General features: G+C 41.9%; 1 protein-coding gene across 4 annotated transcripts in view; it reads left to right on the forward strand.

Moving 5' to 3' along the window:
* mtor (mechanistic target of rapamycin kinase) overlaps nt 1-15,861 on the forward strand; it is a 130,166-nt gene that overhangs the window by 93,485 nt on the left and 20,820 nt on the right. Inside the window, exons 35-42 of one of the 4 annotated variants that reach the window (XM_074642846.1) lie at nt 3,763-3,888; nt 3,976-4,042; nt 5,103-5,236; nt 8,299-8,414; nt 13,165-13,282; nt 13,741-13,938; nt 15,004-15,131; nt 15,334-15,430. In XM_074642846.1, coding sequence (XP_074498947.1) covers nt 3,763-3,888; nt 3,976-4,042; nt 5,103-5,236; nt 8,299-8,414; nt 13,165-13,282; nt 13,741-13,938; nt 15,004-15,131; nt 15,334-15,430 — 984 coding nt within the window. The remainder of the gene's footprint in view (nt 1-3,762; nt 3,889-3,975; nt 4,043-5,102; nt 5,237-8,298; nt 8,415-13,164; nt 13,283-13,740; nt 13,939-15,003; nt 15,132-15,333; nt 15,431-15,861) is intronic. The other 3 variants (XM_074642847.1, XM_074642848.1, XM_074642850.1) reach the window with 3 other exon arrangements.

A 15,861-nucleotide genomic window follows, 5' to 3' on the forward strand; every position in this document is an offset into this window, starting at 1 on the left:
AAGTTTGGTACATTATAGTATTTGGAAGTATATTGTTTTGGTTTTGGCTTTGAATAAAGGCTTAACATTCTTGAGTATCAAGAACTTGTCAAAGACAAAAATGCAAAATGAAATTACTCAGCTGTTAGAAATGCCCCCAACTCTTTCTAATTTACTTGTGACGTTTCAAACGTTTCTATAAAATTAGCTTGACCGGTGAATGGAAACCGTTACACACACACTCCAACCCCTGTGCAGTAAAATGAAGATACTCTTGAACATGCTGGCTTTTTCCATTCATAACAGATGGAGGTTGGTTGGAGGAGGTATTTAGGATCAAGAGGGGTCTTCTTGAACAAACAGACAGGGCCCATAATGGCACCAGAGCTGGGTCTGCGATGCCTGACACGTTTCTTCTCTCTATAGTGATTTATTAGAGGCTGACCTCCCACATCTGTCCGGGAGTCACTGTCCCGCTCCTTTCTTTCTATACCAGTGAATCTCTCTCTCTCATCAAAGGATTAAAGGTACGGCACAGAGCGTATGAAAACACCGCACCCCACCGCTTATGGGTAAATGTGTCAGAGTGAGTTTGTGAACTTCGATCCACTTTAAATTTCCTTTTGTTCCCTGCTCTCTTCCTGGTGTTCAGCTTCCACTAATGCAAATCGTGAGACATTTTTTTAACTTTCCTCTTAGAAAAAGTTGAGTTCACATGGGGTCTGACTACTACTCTTCCTTCACTAATGTTCCCTGTGCTCCTTTACACACACATTTTTATTGGACCTATTCCATATATTAAAGGTATAATATGTAACTTTTCTGCATTCAAATGTTTCATTTTGTTAAGTTCTGTTCTGACATTATCCCAAATTTCCAACAATTTTTTATACCCAGGGAAAATCTGTCATTTTAATCACGGTCTATTTCATTTGGTCGCCTGTCAATGGCGTCATATCCCCTTTGATTGCGCATGCATCAGCATTGTGGTTGTCTGCCAGAAGCTGTCATAAATTTACATTTTATCTAGTTTTAAGCCACATTTTTACGATACACTTTTTAGATATTGGTAGTTTTTACCTCTATATTTTAACTAGACGAAGGATTTTAGTAATCAGACGTCTGGATCCTAAGTTATCAGAGAAAACAAGCTCTGCAAACGTTAGAGGCGGCTTGGCTTGTAGTCCCTCCGAGACGTCCTTTGTCCGCCAAACACAGATTTTTAACGTGAAACTGCTTTGCTCAGTGTTTTTACTGGTTTTAATCACCAGGTCCATTTATTTTGGAGAGGAGGAGACCTCCTGCGGATAATTCGGCTCCTGGTAAAAACCTCCTGAATGTCTGGATCTGAACTTATTAGAGAGCAAAATGTTAGTGGCAGCTCGGCTCACAGCCCCTCCAGGACGTCCTTTGTCCACTGAACAGCATTGGAGAAACACAGATTTTTACGTGAAATTGATTTACTTAGTATTTTAACAGGTTTTAATCACAGGATCTGTTTGTTTTGGAGAGGCAGAGACCTCTGCGGATAATTCGGCTCCTGGTAAAAGATTCCTGAACAATGAACACTAAAGGAATCCTAACTGGGAGAATTTAACTGCAATGACGACAACGGTGGTGAAAACGTCCATCATGATCCCACGCTACTTCACAACTTCACCTAACTCCTTCAATTGTTACTGTTTTGATTGAGCCACACCTTGCGGCAGAAAATGACATATTGTGTGTTCAACCCATCCTCCAGCCTCTTTGACAATATAACAGTCAGTCACTCATGAATGAAGTGTGGCAGAAGATTAACCATAATGTTCTTACTCATAGACTGAGGCCGTGGGTTTGGTATTTGGTATACCAACGATACACACATGTTTTGTTTGTTTGTTAGTCATGTAACAACGATCCACAGCTGGATTCCAACCAGGGACATTGCGGTTACATGGTACCTGTCTTAGACCGCCGGTTCACCATGACGCCCCCAATGATACACAGCTGTTCTTTTCAATCAAGTTCTTTGAACTGGATAATTTGGCACTTTCTTTATAGCTTCTTGGCAGAATGATGTCAGTAATCTCTCGCAGTTAAACTCAGACTAAACTTCTAATCACTGAACGTAGCTTCTGCCAGATTCTACCTGCACTCAGCCCCTTATCCCATCATGTTAAGCCTACTTCAGAAACTGTAGTATTTAACGGCTTACTGAAAGCCTGGTCCCAACATACTTTTGCCATCTAAGGAATACAGCAAAAAGTTTCAGATAAAGTTAACACTTAAAGGGTTTCTCTGTAAGAATCAGAAATTGCTTGTGAACAGTGACACCTGTGGCTGTTTAGTCACCGACAGTCAGCGGCCTGTTGCTTGCGTTTGTGCTCGTACTACATAGACGCGAGTAAGCATTGGTCAAAACAGTGAGGCGACACACACACGAGACTGAACATGATTGACAGGCATCATGTTGATTAACGTTAGCAACATTAGCTAGGTAAAACAACAATATCACTTTATATTTCACATGCATGGCAGTAATGTTAGCTCACCAAACAAAGTGAATTAAAGGCCCAGCCGATGTTGATCCTAGTGTTAACTTGGTCAGAAAGCACAGGGGGAGACACCCTAGTTTCACTTCTCAGAGCTAACTCTCTCACGCTCCGCTGCTCGCTCGTTTTCTCACACACTCGCTGCCGCTCTCTCTCTCTCTCTCTTGCTTCACCACTCACTTCCCACATGCACACACACTCCCACAACACTCGTTCTCGCCCGACGTTGGTAACATTCCTGTTTTACAAGACGGCCTTCACTAGATATAACTTTGTTTTTTTTGTGCTTCCGTGGAGTTTGTGTTGGAGTCTGAGTTGTGGTGGGGGCTGGTCGTTTGTTGGCGTTGGCGGACTCCATTTCTAACAGAACGTTAGCTATTGTTGCACACTGTTAGCCATGAAGCAGAGCTGAAAAGAGTAAAGGCATTGCAAGCATGCATAACGTCACATCCGTTGGATTTTCCCGGAAAAAAGCAGCCCGCGTTCGTCACATTAAAAGCAGTCTACAGTCTGATAGAGGAAACCCAGAAAGTTGCGGAAGGTCTCAGTTTTTAGGTTAGGTTACAACCTGTTCACACATTGGCAATAAAAGTAAAAACTTACATACAGTCCCTTTTAATGAAAAGGACTTCAACTATGAAGTAAGTATATCACCACTTCAGACACAAAGATGGGTTGTATTGGCTTTGAAAATGTCAGTTGTGTTGTTGGTGTACTGATTTGAAGATCTCATTTGTTGCTGCTAGTTGCCATGCAGCTTAATATGAGCCATCCTTGTAGCAGTGTGTATGTAATTATAATCAGGTTACATCAGAGTCCTTTTTCATGAAGTGTTTATATTATATTGTCTACCCCCTGTAGATGTGTCATAAATAATCTTGTTGCTGTATTACTCTACTGTTCCTTCCCCTGCAGCACTGAGTTCTATCATAATGATGAATGAGGTTAAGGTTGAGAGAATATATAATAGAGAAAGTCAGGTAATGGTACTTACAAATGTATGAATACAGACTTGTGTTTGTGGGGGTTTTCTGGCACGTGAACCAGGCTCACGTGTGGACATGTTTAAGACAGGGACCGTTGGTAGTAATAGTAGCCCCCCCTGGGTTTCAACTGTGCCCCTCTCTCATGTGTCTTCATTCTCTTTGAGTTTAACGAGTAGGTTCCTCCCTTTGAAGGGAGTAACAAAAGGGTAAAGCGTTTACCCGTCTGTTTCTTATGATTTTTGTGTGTGTTTTTTTCCCTCCAGGGTTGTCAGTGTATCGTAGAGGACTGGCAAAGGATCCTGATGGTCCGATCGCTCGTCATCAGCCCCCACGAGGACATGAGGACCTGGTTGAAGTACGCCAGCCTCTGCGGCAAGAGCGGGCGCCTGGTCAGTACATTGACATACCTGTACAAAGTTCCTCAGTATTCACTGATCGGACCCCCTGATAATTAATTCTAATCCAATAACATTCAGGAGGAATACATCCGAGCTGATTTAAATCAGTCTTGTCAAACGGAAAAGGGAAGTGGAGCTCTGACGAAGTTAAGTGCAGCCATGAACTTCAGCCATGAAATTCATTTCAACCTGTTTTAAGTTGGCGCTGATGAAAGTAACACAGCACCCTCAATCACACTGTTTAGAAACCTGAGACTGCATATCTGCACCATTAAAGTGGTGCAATTTTCCTTCCTTTACCTCACTGTTGTTCCAATTGATTGCACGGAATGGCAGACAATCGGCCAATTTTTCTTTCTACACACTCTTGTTGGATTTAAGCGCACACACACACACACACACACACACACACACACACACACACACACACACACACACACACACACACACACACACACAGAATGCCAGAATCCCTAACTGTGATGTCACTTAAAAACAAGATGTGATTAGCCAACGTCAAATATAGCAGGAAATGTGATTATAAGAGGTTGGAAAGAATGACCCCACTAAGACTTTCTGTCTCCGTTTGTCTTTTAATATTTTCTTTATTCACACAATCTTAAGCACTTAGTCATGCACTGACCTTTTCTTTTCAAGCTTGTACTGTCTCGGGGTCCCTTAACTCCTTACCATTCCGCCCTCTTTTTTTAGAGGGGTAGGGGTGGGAGATGGGGTGATGTTCAGGGGTAGAAAAGCTGTAAAGTTTCACGAGGCTGTGATTATCCGAGAGGTCACCACAGGTCATTTTATACAGTGAGGTCAAATTTTTAAAAAATGGTCTCACTATAAGAAATGGCTACTATGGAGACTAACATCATCACACATGAATACATTTGGGCTCATTCGATCCACAAAAGTCTCAGCTTTACAATTAAGCCCAATTTATGCAATTCCAAGAATGTTTAGGGACCTCAGGGTTATTTAGCGTTCTTCCTGACAAGCTAACATGGTAACAATGCTTAGGCTTTCTAGTTTCATATGATACCTGTATCTTCACTCTAGCTTGAAAACTCTGCCCAAAACAACCTCTGAAAAACAGAATAGCATTGTGTTAAGAGGTTAACACCTTCTGGGTTGTTACTAAACTGCAAACTTTCTGGAGATTAATTTCCTCCCTTTGACTCTGTTGCCCTCTTCATCCCTCCAGGCCCTGGCTCATAAGACCCTGGTGCTCCTTCTGGGGGTGGACCCCTCCAAGCAACTTGATCACCCGCTGCCCACAGCCCACCCGCACGTCACCTACGCCTATATGAAGTACATGTGGAAGAGTGCCCGCAAGGTAGGAGCAAACAAACGCATTGTGTTGAGTTTATTATTTTTGTTTGTTGCTTTTCTATTAGTCATATACTGTATATATATATATGTCATCATGTCATCATGTGACAAAAGTACAGAGACTGCCCTTTCAGGGTAAACAGCAAAAGGCAACATGTCAGCTTTTAAAGAGTCATTTGGAAGTTTTTAGTGCAACATGAGGAAACAATCGGAGTTTCAAATATGCCAGAAAGGGAGGGTTTAAATTACTGGAACACTAATGACATAAACAGCAAATTAATTTACCATTGTGAGGGAAACAGCCTGAGAAACATTAACACCAACTAACTACATCTGTAAAAAGTAAAAATTGAAATTGCCAGCAGCCTAGTCATTGTATAGTTGAGCTTAATTAATCAGTCCCACCAGGATCTCCGAGGGGGTGTTTTGTGATTATTAAAAATGACTGAGCTTGAAAAAAAAAAAAAAGACTGTCAAGTTAGCTATTATGTTATTGATGGTTAAATCAAGAACAAGCACATATACACTTCCCCAGGAACCTACCGCACTCTATATCTCCATGGCTAAATAAATGATACAAACTATATTGATACTAAGCAGCAGTACAGTACACAAAGGTAGTTCATCAGTATATCTTTGAAGAGTGAAATAAATAAATAAACAAAGTTATGTATATATATATACAGTATTGACAATTAACTTTATCAGTTGACTTTTCGGAGTATGACTCGTTGGTAACCTGCTGTATTGGACATTAGCTCGATCCAGTGATCGAATTATGAGAATGTGACCGGTTTCCATTGTCTCACAATAATTCTGCATCCTGTTATCACAGCCAGTCGGCACCACAATTTACCGAAACCATGGATCTGCAGTTTTTTGGGGATAATACCCAACATACATACTATACGGCTGGGCTCTAGATTGTAAAAATGTTATATTGGGAAGTGTTGCGATTACGGAGGATTGCAATTGTACTTCTGATTTGACCGACCTGACAGAGTTACAGTATTTCAGGAATTGCAGCCACTCACAAATATTGTTTGTTTGAATTTACATGAATTATTTTGAATCCTGTAGGTTCTTTCAAATGTAGCTCAGTCTTGTGTTACTTCTGCAAGGTTTGAATCTTCCCTTAAAAAAGCCTCAATCGATCGGTAAAACCAACACAACTGTTACATTCAGGCTAATGTTGTTATTGATCTTTTGTATCCATGGCAACAGTGGATGAAGTAAGCATCACTTAATAATAAACGTTAGTGTTTTGTTCGGAACGATTTGTGCTTTCTGTTGCTTAGCATCCAGCACAAGAACATCCGCCAAGCTTCCACCTACCAGCAGTAGTGACCCAACATTATACTGCAGGTTTCACCAGAGCAGCCTGGGATTGAACTGCTCTGCCTTGTGCCATTCGTCTACCGTGCACTCACATACAGTTTATACACCCCCAAACACACATAAACACACCTACATTTATTGCCAGGTGTTGAATAGTGTTTGTGGTTCCAGAGTGCATGTCTCATGAGGGGACTTAGGTAAGTGTGAGCGAAAGTGTTGCTGTTGCTCGGGCCAGCTGCACTGCTCGGCAGACAAATCAGAATATATGAACACACACACATACACACACGCACACACACACACACACACACACAGACAGACAGACAGACAGACAGAGCTGGAAAGGACGCATCCACTATTCCCTCATCACACTTGCCATGAGTGGGGTGCTACTGAGTGAAAACCATGCAAAGTGGGTCATCTACTGTATCAGGAATAATGGATTGGAGGTAAAGGACTTACAAATCGGAGCCAGAACAGTTCTGATACAGACAAATTCTTCAGTCATGTTTCAAATGAATAGAGTGCTACAGGAATGAGTCCCTAAACCCAGAAATGAGTTAGCATTTTAGCACTACCAGTTCCCTCGTCTGGAAGTCAATGGGTTTTTTGAATGGGTCTTTAGTTAGATGCCTGAAATAAGGTCTGTGGTTAACACAAGCTGAAGATATTTTAAAATACGTCAGTAAATATCCCTCTCGTGAATTTGAGACTACTAAACACCTTCACGGCGAAAAACTAGTCCGCCTTTAGCTTAGTGGTGGTGACGTGAAGTCATGCAGCCTTGGTGTAGTTTGTTCATAGCCTAACTTTAGCTTTTTACTTCTAGCAATTCCATTTACGCTTCAAAAAATCATAAAAGTTTATTCATGGGGGACAGCTATCTCACCCGGTAGAGCGTGCGCCCCGTGTAGGCTGAGTCCTTTGGCAGTGGCCAGGGTTAATAAAGGCAATAAAAGCCCTAAAAAATAATCTCAAAGAAAAAGAGATGTTCATTTGTGGAGATTATTTTGCTGAACAAAACGTGTAAGTATCACAAAAACGTTTGTTTGCCACCGAGCTTATTTTCTGTAATAATACAAAACCCGATGGAAAAATCCTATTGGACTTTTAGTTGAGGGAACCAGTGTGATTCTAACTTCCTGATTGGCCTACAAAAGTACGTCATCCCTGCAGCACTCTGTTTACTGATATATCTTTTTAAAGTTAATCATACGTGTGAACTTTTCTAGAACTTCATGTGAAAAAGATATAAAAATGCTGGCCATGGCAAATATGCCATCTGGATCTCGTCTCGCAGTATATCCGTCCCTCATTTTCTCCACTGTGGACGACATCCCAGATCTGTGCAAGCTGCATGGCATGTAGTACAGGCTGCCTCTACTTTGTTCCGATCAGACACCTTGTCACAGTCGTCCTAACTGTGATGTAAGTTCGAGTAATAAAAACAGTGTAACCATGACAGCAGAGGATTTTTCCCTGGTGAGTCCAGCAAAATACTGATATGAACAGAAAAGAATGTCTATTGTTGTTGGGCAGATAAATATTGAGTGTGACAAGTGTGCTAGTCAACGTAGCACCGTCTGTTCACTGTTCGTCACCAATCACATGCTTGTATTTAATTCAAAGTGATTTCAGAAAGCACCAAAACACCACAGAGAAGCATATTTCTCTCACTGACACACAGAGTCTTTACCTGCTGTTGGTATTTGTTTTCTATCTCTCCAGATTGATGCCTTCCAGCACATGCAGCACTTTGTGCAAGGGATGCAGCAGCAAGCTCAGCACGCCATCGCAGCCGAGGACCAACAGCATAAGCAGGAGCTCCACAAACTCATGGCCAGGTCTGCCTTTTTCTGGAAGCACAGTAGCAACAGCGACTCGCAACCTAATGAACCCTTTTTCAAATATCACAGTAGGAAAAGCACAGGTGTTAATAATAAAACGAATGATGGCGGAATAGCATTTAGCTGCTTCAGTTTCAGGGTCCTGGTTTTGTTCATGCTGTCACACTGGCGTGGCTTCCTGGGACACTTGAAGAGAACAGAGTCATGGTTAATGTTATTAGTAACACCTGTGCTTTTCTTATTATGACAAGTCAAACTGTCTGCTGTTAAAAAAGCCTATGGTGGATATCAAGTGTCTCCATACCCGTCCAGTCATTTTCAGTTTTAATGAGAGATCTACAGAAACCCTTAGAGGCAATTGAGGAAAAAAAAGTTCTGGTGATCCACTAAATTGTTTTCTCTCCTGTCTTTGTGACTGAAGAACAGGTGGAAAAGGTTTGCCAATATAATTTTTCCAAGAAAAAAAGTTTTGGCAGGTGATTTTTTTTGTGTTTGTTGTTGTAATACTCATTTTGGCCACAAGAGGCTGAAGTGCACCACTACCCCCATGTTCTAAATAGGACTAAAAGCATTCATGTTTTTTTTTCCAGATTTCTTTTTATATTTCTCCATGCACAGAGGACATATATTGTGTGTTAGCAAGTTATGTAAATGTAAATGTTATGTAAAACTCACCTGGAAGAAAACTTGAATGCTTTTAGTCAATTTAGTACATGAAGTAGTAGTGCACTTCAGCCTCCTGTGGCTGGAGAAGAAAACGATGTCACGTGGCAAAACATTTTTTTATAAAGATGATGCCGGTCAAGCTTTTTTTTCACCTGTTTTCATTGATGGAAATAAAAAAACAACAACTGAGAACGATTAAACAAACCATTTTTTTCCCACCTATTCTTAAGTGATGAACATGGGAGGGAAACCAATTTAGATCAGCCTTATGGATGGAAATGGATGACCAGATTTTTTTTTTTCTCACTTGCCTCCCAGGGCTTCCGTAGAGATGGCCCGGAATACAGATATAATTCCAGACATTTTTCATGTAAACATTAAAGTGCAAAACAATTGACAGTCTGGTGTAATTAGCCGTGATCTCATGCCTCTATAGATTTCTGATATCCACCGAAGAATCACTCCAAAACTGATTCAAGTACTGTATTCAGTAGACTGGAGAGAGATAATTGACTCAATCTGAAATCTTTAAGGGTGCACATCCTTGTGGTCAAATACATTTTAACATCATCTATAAACTATGTTGCTATAAAGTAAAATGAATTGGAGATCAATGTAAGTTCAGAGGCAGCATGTATGACTGGAGTAAGTGAATGTACACAAATGATGGAGAACTCCTCTTTGGACTGTTGCTTTGTGAGAGAACCTGCTGCTTTCAACTGCTAACCTCAAACGGAAATGTCACCAGTGAAAAGAAGGTGATAATAGTTATATTACAATACAGCAAGCAGTTTGAGTTCCCATTACAGAAAGACAGGAGGAGGGGAGCAAACCAAAAATGAAAGCTAGGGTCGGTAATGCTGAGAAACTAGTGAGAGTACGCTGGATTTAAAAAAATTAACCAACCGAAAAACCCAGCTCAGTGTTGCCAACTCTTTTCCAATGAAAGTAGCTAGCAGCACTAGCTCCAAAAGTCAGTCCGTCCCTTCAGGCCTCCCTCCAAAGCCACTCCCCCGAAATTATCATTATGAACGTCAACAATGAACATGGCTATTGTTAGCACTCACAGCTGTCAAGCTAGCAGCTTGTGGGAGACTCCGGTGACGCACAATGAGTGCACGGGCAGAGTGCATGCAGGCAGGTAGCCCGTCCAGTTCATCGTCCCGAATGAAATGATTGAACGGGCTTATTACAGTCCTGCGACAGCCACAGATACCACATCGATTTTATTTTCGTTTTTGTTTTAATTTGATTAATTGTTTACTATTGGGATGTAATCAGAACACTACCAACCCTAGCTTTAAACGTTGAAACTTAAATATTGTAGCTTAGCTTTACATGTAAAGTCTTCAAATTTCATTACATGTAGCCATCAATCAAGCTAAGAATGAATTAGCTTTTACAAGTACTAAGATAGATTGAAAACACTGAGTGCTCTGAAGAAGCTCTCTTCAGAGAGATGAACATATCAGACTGACTCCATGGCTTTTGTTTCTGGGTACATATCAATAGTGAAGCTCCTGAGGGGAAGTCAAATTCACCCGAAGTCATGCCAATGTGTCATTATGCAGTTAGATGCGGTTCATCATTAGTATTAAATGTCAGGAGTTCCTCCGTGCCAGCCTCCGTACGCCCGCTCCAGCACAATGGAGAAAACACAAGTGAGGAAAAAGTTCAGCCGTTTGTGCCGTCGTGTTGTAAACACACCGGGTCGCGTACAGTGCGTTCTGTTTCTTTTCCATGAGCGTAACCCAATCTGGCGTCGCACTTTTTTTTACTAGTCCATTGGCTCCCAGTGGCCTTTGTCAAAGCTGGCCAGATTCTCTGAATGTCTCACCTCAAACTTCCCAATAAAATGCCCCCTTCTGGTAGTTTGTCTCACACAGCTACTTATCGCAAACCAAACATGGCAACGGTGCCTACAGGTATCACAGACCAGGTGTGTCTCCGCCACAGTGTTGCTAGTTTGCATGTACTGGGTGTTGTGCTCTTTAGCTAACAGACCTGGCACACCCTTGGAACCTTTCCACTATCATCATTACCTCACCTCACCATGGGATAAGATGAGTCTGTTTCAAGCAGTTGTCACAACACCGAATTTTTTGAAAAAACGTTACATTCAAATAATTACCATGTGTCTTCAGACGCTGATTTAGTGGATTAGAGAATGGAAAGTTTCCCTTTCACAAATATTGCTGGGCATGACTTCAAAGTCTTAATTAAAGATGTTGTTTTGCGTGCTCTTGTGGGCTCATGAAAATATTTGAGGCGGATATCTAAAACTGGCTCATTTAGTTTCTAATGTTAGCTGCTTCCCAGTGCAGGAGAGAGAATGATTTTCAGTTTGACCGCACCGCAACATGTGTACCTTGTCGGTCAAACGACTCAAAACAAGCAAGCAGACAGGTATAATCGTATGTACAGTAAATCATACAGTAGTCTCATCTGGCTTTGTGCACAAACACACACCAGTCATGTGCACCCTCCCCTCTCATAAATCCTACATGACAACACACAAGCGTGACAACAGGCAGAAAGGGGCTTTTTTTTTTCTCCACTTTTGCATCTTCCAGACAGTAACTCTGTCTGCCTGAGGAATGCATGCTGGGGAAAACACCTGTATAATGTCAGTCAGGACTGGTCCCTCCTCTCCAGACATGCTGACACACTTTCATGAAGCCAGGTCGGCTGTGTGGTATGGAGCACACCTGGACCGCTCAGTCAGACACTCGCATCCCACACAATCACACAGATGCCTCCACTCTCTCCCCAAAGAATCCAGTGTAGTAATTTCACTGCTATTTTACGGCAGATCAGTAACCGTGGCGTCAGCCTTTCTAAATAAACATGTTGTTCCGACGTCCCAGAACACCCAATCCTCCTCCTGCTTCTTCCCCCCAAAGTTCAACCTGTTAACAGTTTACGGAAACAGTTTGGCTTCGAGACGCTGAACCTGAACTGTACGCTCGCATGGAAAAGCACTCAGAAGAAATGACGTAATCCCGAAAGACAATTTATTGGAGGTGCTCTGTTAACAGCATTCACACTGCTGGTGCATAGGGTTTAGTGTAGTTGTATATGAATTATATGTCTAACACAACTAGTTTAAGCATCTGCGTTTGTGAGGGTGATGGATAGAGCTAAGTCCTCCTCAGGGATGCCACAGAGCTCACTGTCGGGTTAAATTAAAGGAAAAGTGCTTTGGATAATTGAAAATATCCAGATGTGATCCCAGAACCTTTCAGCAGATAAATGCACCGCTGCTTTCAGTAGTGATACTTTTTATAAACGCCTGCATGATATGCAAAGATTGTATCTCACTCCTTTTTAATGGACTGCCCTTGGGATGAACGGAATTTCACTGCCGACTCTCTATAAGCAATGACAACATACGTAAGCATGGGGTATAAACCATGGATGTATGAAGAGAACTGGATACAGTGTTGGAGGGGGGCTCCCGTTCATTCCTATGAGAGTTGTTCAGTGGCGCATGATGCCTAAATGGCTAGACTGCCTAGTGATAAAGTACCTGCATCCATTAGGCCCGTAGAGCAGGCGCAGTAGCGTTTTCCTTTAACTCCGCCTCCCAGCCCTCAGTCCAGTCTCCAACCGGATCTCATTCACATGAACGGAGGAAGGGAAATAACTCTGGATTTGGCTATTAGTGCATTTACAACTTTTTAGGCGACCAAAAAGGTTCTAATTAACTTTCATAAACTGAAAACACACTGTGAACGTTCTACAACGAAAACACAGAAAACTCCCAGAGCGGACAACGTCGTGGTAGCGACCTGTCAATCATAAGGTAGCCACGCCCTAAAGCATCCCCTGCTTTATGGTCTATTTGACTCTAAATGGTACCATAATTTCCTAAATGAACATCATGCTGTATTGAAGAAGACTTGAAACTAGTGGAGACTAGTCATATAAGTCTATGTTACAGCAGGTTGGAGGCGTGTTTTCCTTAAACAAAGTAGAAATGTAAAATAATATTCTGATGGGAAGAAAAGCAAGTATTTAAATGATGTTAGCTGAAATGTCCCCCTCTTATCTTTCTATTTCTCCCTTTTCCTTTACGTAGATGTTTCTTGAAGCTGGGGGAGTGGCAGCTCAGTCTACAGGGCATCAACGAGAGCACCATCCCCAAGGTTCTGCAGTATTACAGCCATTCCACTGAGCATGACCGCAACTGGTACAAGGTCAGTGTCTCCCTCTTTTAACTCTAACCTTTCACTTTTGACTCTGCGGCCGCAGTAAAATCCCAGCTGTGTCGGCAGGAGGTCGCCCTGACACTGATGTGTCACCAGGAAAACCTTAGAACCCATTTTATTGCCCTTGAACCAAACATGTCATGTTTAGTTTTTTAGGTTCTGTCTGTGCACGACTCATTTAGTTTGATGGTCAGATTGTTGTGCTTCTTCTGATGCGTCAAAGACTTGAGGTGTTGGAAGTGCTGAGAGCAAAGATGTCACTATACCCACATATCCTTCTCCTAATCCATCCTCACCAACTCCAACTCCAACATGTTTGGATGGGAATAATTACAGCCCCCCCCGGGAGATATCTGTCCCTCAGTTAACTGGAACATGACATCATGAACAAACGTGCAAGTCATTTCCAGTTACCACTTCTTAGTGTTTATACCATCTCTCTGCAGGCCTGGCATGCCTGGGCGGTAATGAACTTTGAGGCGGTGCTGCACTACAAACACCAGAACCAAGGACGGGACGAGAAGAAGAAGCTGCGACACGCCAGTGGTGCCAGCGCTAATAGCGAAGCCAGCAACAGTGACAGCGAGGTTGACAGCACCGACCACAGTCCTGTACCTTCACCGGGCCAGAAAAAGGCCAGTGAGGTGAGAGTCACAAAGAATTATGCCCTCTTTACACCCATCCACATGGCTCATTCAGTGCTCTTCTCCCAGCACTCCCAGTCCAACCACGGTAGAAATGAAGGTTGTCAATCGATTAAAATATTGAATCGCGATTAATCAGGTGATTGTCCATAGTTGATTGTGATTAATCACAAATTAAACGCACATTTTTTATCTGTTCAAAATGAACCTTAAAGGGAGATTTGTAGAGTATTTAATACTCTTATGAACATGGAGTGGGCCAATATGCAGGCTTTTATGCAAATGTATGTATATATTTATTATTGGAAATCAATTAACAACACAAAACAATGACAGATATTGTCCAGAAACCCTCACAGGTACTGCATTTAGCATAAAACAATATGCTCAAATCATAACATGACAAACTGCAGCCCAACAGGCATCAACAGCTGTCAGTGTGTCAGTGTGCTGACTTGACTATGACTTGCCCCAAACTGCATGTGATTATCATAAAGTGGGCATGTCTGTAAAGAGGAGACTTGTGGGTACCCATAGAACCCATTTTCATTCACATATCTGGAGGTCAGAGGTCAAGGGACCCCTTTGCAAAAGGCTATGCTGTTTTTCCTCACCAAAATGTAGCCTAGGTTTCAGAGCATTGTTTAGCCTCCTTCTCGACAAGCTACAGTAGTGTGACACGATTGTTATCAATGGATTCCTTTAGGTTTTTCTAGTTTCATATGATGTCATCCTAAGTCTAGCTTTAAATCCCTCTTTGAACCCGCTACAACCTTACATATCGCAAGTTGCATTAATGTGTTATAGAAATTAGTGCCGTTAAAATGAATTTGCGTTAACGTGTTATTATCGCGTTAACTTTGACAGCCCTAATAGAAATAATTACTCGGAAAATCCCTGCAAAATTCATTTCAGTATTGCTTAATCTTTGCTGTCCACAGTACTGATAAAATTATGAATTTTAAATTAGAGTGACTGTCCAGAGCTTTCCATCCCCACATACATTCAACACCAACAGTACAATATGTTCTCCATCATAGTGTTTTTTTTTCTTGCTTGAAAAAGCCTCCGTTGTTTGCTGGCCCTCCACAGGACCTCTCGAAGACGTTGCTCATGTACACAGTTCCTGCTGTTCAAGGTTTCTTCCGCTCCATCTCCCTGTCCAGAGGCAATAACCTGCAGGACACACTCAGGTGAGTTACATGACCGTAGCACACACTGGGCAAATAGACCAAGCAGACAAACAGCATCCATATTCATGGACACCCAGGATATGTGGTGTGTGGGGATAGGAGGACCTCTAGTGGTTGATTGTGATTGTTATTATCATTAATAATAAGGCAAGAAAAGATTCAGATTTAATGTTTTTGTCTTTTATTTTGTTGTGCTTTTCAGGGTTCTGACTTTATGGTTTGACTACGGTCACTGGCCTGAAGTGAACGAAGCCCTGGTGGAGGGTATCAAGACCATTCAAATAGACACCTGGCTACAGGTAAAACATGCACACTAACACAAGGAGTTAGCCCAGAGATAAAGAAGTGCGTTAAATGAATCCCCATGAAAGTGAAAGAGTTTGGGCAGGGGAAATGGTAATGCTGGCATCTCCTTAACCTTTTCCACTCCACCCTTCTTTACCATAGACCCATTTTTGTCTTTTTTAGGAGGGTACAGGGGGTCTTTAGAGGGAGATAGCAGGTCAGCAGTAGATGTCACATAGAGGTGGTGTACATCATCTGAAAGCTGGGAACCTGAAGATTAATTTGAGATGCAGCTCGGCACTGTGTGTCAAATTGTTCCGTCATGAATCCAACTAAATAAACATGAATGAATTAATGAATTATTGAATTAATTAATTAATAAAGTAGTTGCATTGATTTTTGGGTGGATACCATTTGTTACACAGATTTGGTGTTAAATTGAATT

This window comes from Sebastes fasciatus, chromosome 8 (genome assembly GCF_043250625.1).
Source record: "Sebastes fasciatus isolate fSebFas1 chromosome 8, fSebFas1.pri, whole genome shotgun sequence".
Classification (NCBI taxonomy): Eukaryota; Metazoa; Chordata; class Actinopteri; order Perciformes; family Sebastidae; genus Sebastes; species Sebastes fasciatus.